Source organism: Pinus tabuliformis, chromosome 7 (genome assembly GCF_031772625.1).
Source record: "Pinus tabuliformis cultivar Carrire ecotype Pingquan chromosome 7, CPIR1, whole genome shotgun sequence".
Classification (NCBI taxonomy): Eukaryota; Viridiplantae; Streptophyta; class Pinopsida; order Pinales; family Pinaceae; genus Pinus; species Pinus tabuliformis.
Window position 1 is genome coordinate 326685965 of NC_142293.1, and position 7675 is coordinate 326693639.

General features: G+C 32.5%; 1 protein-coding gene across 1 annotated transcript; it reads right to left on the reverse strand.

Annotated features, from left to right (window-relative positions):
* Nucleotides 1-4954: 4954 nt before the first annotated feature.
* On the reverse strand, nt 4955-7302 carry LOC149247250 (xyloglucan endotransglucosylase protein 7-like). Its single transcript, XM_089455848.1, has 4 exons — nt 7016-7302; nt 6829-6929; nt 5532-5725; nt 4955-5400 (listed from the first exon to the last, which is right to left on the reverse strand). The coding sequence occupies exons 1-4, from the start codon at nt 7206-7208 to the stop codon at nt 5004-5006; spliced, it is 885 nt and encodes a 294-aa protein (XP_089311974.1). The 5' UTR covers nt 7209-7302; the 3' UTR covers nt 4955-5003.
* Between the last annotated feature and the right edge of the window lie 373 nt (nt 7303-7675).

Below are 7675 nucleotides of genomic sequence, written 5' to 3' on the forward strand. Positions count from 1 at the left end.
AACCACAACTCAGCACATATAGAAACATATCCAATATCTCAAAGACATTTAGAGACATATGAAACAACTAGAGAAACACTCCAATCACCTTTACAAGCAACATCTCCAACAATACATGCCCATCTCTACTCATTGGAATCCAAATCATCTCCACTAAGTCATGCCACAAGTATGTTCACACCAATGCTAACCACTAGGACCACCATGTTGACATCGATGCCAACATTATAATGCCAGCACAAGCTTGAAGAAACTCTTTGTATAGTGAGGGCAAGAGTTGGTTCATCATTGCATGGGAAAATTTGCGAAAACCCTAAGGATAGTGAAGAAGTGGAAATTCTCTATTAAGAGGGTTGTGCTTGGAAGACCTTGTGATAGTAATCCTAGAGCGACTAAGTCACTATTGAAATATAATGTGATTGGTTCCCTAAGGAATATCAATTTGAAACAACAATAGGACATTTAGAGGGCTATTTGAAGACCCTAAGAGTTGGATATTTTAAAAGGATGTGAATAACAACTAGAGGCTAGAATTATTTGTGTCTATGGATCTGCATAAAGTGATAAACATTGATTGGAAAGGTCAACCAATTTGTTTTCAAGGTTGGTTGAACAATAGATTGACTAACCTTGTACTGTGATAATCAGTTAGTTAAAGGAACTATATAATGGACTACCTTCAAGGTAGGAAGAAGTGCAAGAAGTAGTGTAGTGCAAGATGTATCATTGGACATAGTTGAGGATGCAATAGGTAAAGATGTCAAGTACAAGATTATAGACTGTTAGGAGGTAGATTTGGAGCCATAGTTCAAGAAGTTGCAAGATGAGAAAACTCAGTGATAAGAAGAATATTTTAGGAAGCTACAAACATGTAGCTTTTGTAAAGGAAGTATGAGTACTACCAACACAAATTGAGGCTTATTGATGAAATCTCCCTATTTGAGAGGAAGTGAGTATGGATTTCTCCTCTTAGGTTGAGAGGGAGTAAGGTTGGACACCAGTTTTCCTTACATCCTGTAATAGGAAAAGACTAACCACCACAAGTCTAGTGCATGCATTTTGGATATGGTGAATAGATTGAATAAAACATGATTTTCCTTATGCCAGGTACTGTGACAGATTAGGATTGATATCCCAAGTCAAGTACATGGACATGGATAAGGAGAATGGTGGATTGGATAAGCATCTTGGATAGACATTCTTCCGTCATGTACTATGATGGATTAGGATGGAGATCCTAAGTCAAGTACATGGACTTGGATAAAGAATGATCCAGTGGAAAGACATTTCATTGATGGAAATGGTTTAGTGGATGACATACTTTGGGTATCCTAGGTGGAGTATGTACCTCAGTGAGGTGGTGTGGTGTCCCATGGAATGCCTCCTAGAATTGTTCTCTGATCTTGTGGAGAGGTAAAGTGTACATTTCAAGGACTTGGTAACATGACAATCTTGTCTATGATGATGAGTGATGCTTATCAATCCAAATCCCTTCTTATGAGAACATTTCAACTTGAGATAGACATGTTGATTCATTATGAATACCTCCCTAGTTAAGAGGGAGTGTTGGAAAAGTAATTAGGTTCGGTCTTCATCATTATATCAGTTCGTATTTTATGTAAAAGAAGAGAAATAATTTTATTTTTTCAAACATGGGTTTCATGCTCAAGACTAGGTCAAACATGTTCTTCATGCTTGTAGGATTTGTTGAGTCAAAAGGAAAATATTTGTCATGTATTATAGTCCCATTTGGACTCTTTGTAACAAAAGAAAATTATCAGTTTTAAGTCAAGAAAAGTAATTTTTTCCTCGAAACACAAGTTGGAACCTACCATGATAAGTTGGCTCAATTGGGGCACCTATTTGCTCTCTTGGATGAGTATATATAGGGTAGGGCTCTTCCTCATCTGGTGACACAACAACCTAGCTCGATCTTTGCATAAGATATGAAGGAATGAAGTGTGAAGGATATAGAAGGAAGAGAAACCCAAGGAAGAAGAAGACAACTCAAATTTTGGACTATTCTGCTCACATGTACAAGAAGGCTAGGGTTTCTATAAGCTACAAGGCTAATGATTACAGGTCTAAGTTACAAACATGTAGTAGAGGGTTGAGATTCTGAGATGAAGTAGAGTTTGTGAGTTTTTACCATCATTGACCTGGAAGATATTGATTTGAATAAAGAAGGCTTTTGGAGGGCATTGACCCTCATTTGGAAACCATTATGATCTTCCTTCTTTCTTTAGTTTTCCATATTCATGGTTGTAGCTAGAGACAAATTCATGCTACATGGACATGTTTTAGTTGGTGGTTTGCCTTAAACCACCAACGGAAAAAGACTTCAGTTTCTGCTACATCAGTTTGTAGTTATCTTTAAACCATCATCTGGGAGAACTTTCACTTCACAAAAGACTTCGACTTCTAGCTATATTCAACATTATCCTAGGAACTTCTTCGAGATTTATTTCTAGAGTTGGTGATCAACCTTAAACCACCACCAGTAGAAACTTCATGTTCTTCTATGTCATTTGGTTTGTGGTCTTCCTTAAACCATCATTTCAGAGAGCATATTCGACCATTGGCTTCCATGCACATTTGTATTTCAACTCTCTTATTGGACTCATACACACCCTTTCAGATTAAGGGGGAATGTTGGAGACATTATCCATAAGGGCTGGTGTGGGGGAACTCCAACAATCACAAAATTCCAAAAAACCTTTTGAAAGATGAAAACCAAAAATTAATAACATATATTTATATATACATAATCTAAATATAATAAATCCCAGCAATTATCTAATCTTACCCATTAATTTGTAAATTTAACATAATATTTTTTCTTTAAATAATATAAAAACTTATCATAATATATCAATAAAAAATATTTTATTTATTTTTAAATTTAATATTTTAAATTAATAATAATTTTTTAATTTTTAAAAATTTTATTAAAAAATTATATTAAAAAAAACCAGAATAAAATAAATTTATGTTTATTATTAAATTTATTAAATCAACAATCAAGTATTACTTTAACCAAATTTTAAAAATCATGAAAATGTATTAATGAAAATTAATATTTATATCAAATTTTAAATTTTTCATAAAATAACATTGCAATTTATATGTTTAAAAAATAAAACTGTTTTATATATACCATCCAACTTTCGTAACAAATCTTACACTTCGTAATTCATGTCAAGAAGGTAAACAACATTGACAATTCAAGCAATTCAAATAATATAATGAAACCTTATTAATATTATCAAGAACCAAGAGCAAAAGAACCAAGAGCAAAACGATTCTTATTGTGATTCTAAATTCATATTGTGAAACCAAAAACTTTTATTATTGCTTTATTAAAACTTTATAGATTTCTAAATTTTTCAATATGGTATTTTAATATTTTACATGATCATTAATTTAATATTTTATATGGATTACTAATTAGGTTAATTGGTGTGTTTTTTCAATATTATATTTTAATATTTTATATCGTTCATTATTATATTACTTTTATTAATAATTATGTTAATAAGTGTGTTTGTTTTAGAATAGAAATTTTAGAATTTCGATTTAATTATCAATAGTTATTATGTAGATGGTAGAAATTTAATCTACATTAAATGTTTTAGAGTATTTTTAGTTAGAGGTGTGTTATTTACAATAGATTATATATCTCAAATTTATCATTGTAACAAATCTAACTAAATATGTGCAATTGGTTTAAATGGATGTTTTTTTTACTTGATATCCATGATAGGTGAAAATGGTCTGAGTGAGTGTTGCACTTGGGCTGGGTGAGTGGAAGATGTTGCTGGATGGATGACCTTTTTGAAGTAAGATGTGTTGAAATTAATGGAGAATGTATTATTGGAGAGTGTCCGTTCATTAATTAGTTGTGCTTGAGACTTAGTTTAGGAATTAGTTCCTACATTGTGCTATTGAAATTGTCAATGAACGAACTCTCTCCATTAATTTCAACAAGATGTTGCTGGATGGATGACCTTCTTGAAGTTATGATTTTTAATATATTGATATTTCTAAGGACTTTTTAATGAGCAATGGACTCAATGATATATCTATTTAGTTTCTAGTTTTTTTCAAATATGTTTAGTGTTATCATCTGTAGAAGACTTGAGCTGGTATATCAATGGTCTTAAAATTTTAATGACAGTTTGCTTGTCAATCGATTAAATTATCTTTTAAAGTTATTAGATTTTGAAAAATTATTGTAATTAACTTGTTATAAGTCCAATTTTAGTATATTTATATTTTAAAAATCTTCTTTTAAAGAGTTCTGAAGATTTGAAACTGACCATAGGAATTTGAAGATTTGAAACTGACATAAATATGAGGAAAAATTAAAAAAAAACAAACCATGTTTTAAAGGGGTGAAGATTTAAAACTGACCATATTTATTAGGAGAAATTAAAGAAGATCAACTATAACAAAAGCTGGTGTGACCCAAAGAAGCCAACAAATACTCGAACATAAATCAAAGTGGCCACGGTTGAAAACTGATAATAATGGGATTAGTTAAAAAAAAAAAAAAACAACCTTATTGTGTAAGAACAATCCAGCAAACTCTCTAACATGGTTAAATACTTTCTGAGATGATTGAAAATAATTGAATTATATTTTAACATGGCATATCTATCTACCGACGACCCACCAGGTCCCATAGTTTATGTTTTTCTTGACATGTTGAGAGTTATTGCCGCGTTAAATGTCATTATGCGAGTAGTTATAGAGTCCTGTTTATTTCACACCACTAGGTCATTTTTCTTGCGTGGAATTGAGAGAAAACAAGTGTTTATTGGACTCTATAGATCATCCTGGCGCAGACAATACTGCATTACACGAACCAAACCAGCTTTTGTTTATAGGTAAAATATATCTCCACTAGGGTTATTTTCAAATCAATCTCTTATGACTTCTGGCTCAAGCAATATGAATCTCCAAAGTAACAATTGTTGTAATTAAACTGTCCTGATTAAGTATCAACTAGGATTCAATGCACATTCTGCTGGAGTTACAGGAAACCTGCCGGATCTGTCGTGACAGTAGTCGTAAATCAGGTAGTTTTTGCGTACCCAATAAAGTTTCCTGAGTTGCTGTTCATTTAGACTTTGAAATTCGGGCTGATCCCACCAATTGTTGGCACAGGGAGGAGATGAATTTAATGACACGCTGCATGCATCGACTTCAAATGATTGATAAGAGGCAACAAACGGAGCTTGACTCCAATCTGTTTTAACCCTTCCTCCGTCGGTAGCCCAATCTTCCCCGTTCCAAAGGCTGGCGATTATCCTCATGGGTCTACTATTCGGATATGGGACACCCACAGCTTCTTCATTGTTCTTGAATGCCCTGATGGGGATAGAATCTATCCAAAATCTGATCACAATATGCAAATTAAACATATATGTATTAGCCGGCAAAAATGGCAAATCACGTAAATATAATCTAGAGGTACAATTAAATTATACATTCACAGTTTCTGTTTGTTTTGTTCATGCCGCACATACACGATTTGTTTGTGGTTCCAAATAATTGTATAGTTATGGAAGTCTTCTGTGGGATCAAACCACAAATGAAATCTCTGTTCTCTGTTCCCAACTCCACTTGCAAAGACGTTGGTTTGTAGAATGTAAGGATTCCCTTGCAGATTTCCCAGAAATTCGTAGTCAACTTCATCGTGGGCAGACCCTTTTGATGACATCTGAATGCAAAATAATACCGATCTTAATAACGATAAGAATAATTTAATTTAATTAAAGTTAAAAGCCAAGTTAGAAAACAATTCTGTATGTGAGACTCCCTTTGTTTGTAGGGTAAGAGACAAATTTCTTGAGGAAGTGACTTCACTATATAGTCTACCTTATATAGTCTACCTTTTTAGATATGAGCATGCCAAGATAGAAAACAATTCTGTATGTGAGACTCTCTTTGTTTGGAGGATAAGAGACGATTTTTTTTTGAGAAAGTGACTTCACTATATGGTCTACCTTTTTAGATATGAGCATGTGGATTTGAATATGTAACATTCGGGTGATAATTAAGATTTTTGGAAACCTGTGTAAAAATCATATGTTTGTTTAATGATTATGGTGAATGTTTTACTCATCTTTAGGGGGCTTGGAGTTTACTAATGATATAAAGAGTGTTGGATCCTTTTAAATAGAGAACTAGATTAAAATTTAATGGTTAGAAGGTAATTAAATTATATAGAAAAAATTGGTGAATAACTTTGATTTTAATAAAATAAACTTATAAAACAAATCAGATAAAGGATATATAACCCTATGGAACATCTTATCAAGAAACAGAATTATAATTTCAGTATTGAAATTTAAATTATGTTTATCAGAAAAATGCATTCTTATCTTATATAGATTGCAGATTTTGAGATATTTGAAATTTAAATTATGCTTATCAAAAAACGGCATCCTCATCTCATATCGATTGCAGATTTCAAAATATTCTTGTAATTAGATTGTAGATTCCAAGATATTCTTAGAATTTAAGAGAGATTTGTAGGATTCTAAGATATTTCCAAAATCTACCATTAACATAAGTTTAATTTGGAATTTAAAAAAAAATATAAAATTCAAACTTATTTTCAAAACTACATCTAAAATATTTTCAAAATCTACAATTAACCTAAGTTCAACGATAAAAAAAATAAAAAAAAAACCCTAAAATTCCGAGATATTTCAAAATTTACACCTAAAATATTTTCAAAATCTATAATTAACATAAGTTCAAAAATAAAAAATTATATTTAAATAAAATCAATTGAATAAAATTAGCTGAGCTGCTTACATAATATGAAGTGACTGTTCCTGCCGAATCTCCAGACATCAGCTTGATTCTCATGCTCACCCAGCCGAATATGTATTCATTTTTGGACTGAAAACCAGAACCTGGTGAAACATTACAGAATTATTGTTACTATTCCCATCCTTCAATGAATAAGGAATTATGGATGTGCATAAAAGAAAAATTGTACCTGAGGCTTGAGTCATAGTGAGCTGGGCTGTTTCCCCATTATTCCACACTTTCACGGTTCCCCATGAGATATCGAAATTATCGTTGAAGCTGGAGGCTTTTACTGAGGAAAGAATCAGAATCAGAACTAAACTTAGATACACTAATTCTCGTGTATATTTTCTAAATCCTATAAGCCTCGCACAACTCTTCATTGCTGGTGCCGGAATTTAAAGGCCTGTTCCCAGAGTTGCTTCCCGCAGATTACTGAACATCTGATGAACAATTCAATTTCTGGTAAAAGCGAATTCGATGGCCATATATATAAGTAATCGTCATATAATGATTACTATAGAGATTCTATGATTGTTCAAATGACACATCAGAAATGGGTAAAATTTGGTGATGAGGGGGCAGGTATTACTGTCACCGCGGTAGCTAAGATTAGGAAAAACGTGACACGCCAACAATGAACCACTGTTTCAAGCATTTCTGAGCGGTAATCCACTCGGCTTATCTGTGAGAGTCACCATAGCCAACTGTCACGTGCTTAAAAAATTCTAACAATCTGCGCAGAGTGATTCATAATTGGCTGAAAATCCAACGACTCTTCTCTTGTCTAATGACTTTTAGCGTTCTTGATTAGGCGTGTTACCTTGCATCATGATAGAAGTCGCATTTA

What these genes read in the sequence shown, in the direction of transcription:
- LOC149247250 (XM_089455848.1), bottom strand. Translation starts at nt 7,208, where the DNA reads ATGAAGAGTTGTGCGAGGCTTATAGGATTTAGAAAATATACACGAGAA. An exon ending in GAACAGTCACTTCATATTAT is followed by an intron (nt 5,726 to 6,828) that starts GTAAGCAGCTCA and finishes TTTTGCATTCAG; the next exon opens with ATGTCATCAAAAGGGTCTGC. An exon ending in TGGAACCACAAACAAATCGT is followed by an intron (nt 5,401 to 5,531) that starts GTATGTGCGGCA and finishes TATTGTGATCAG; the next exon opens with ATTTTGGATAGATTCTATCC.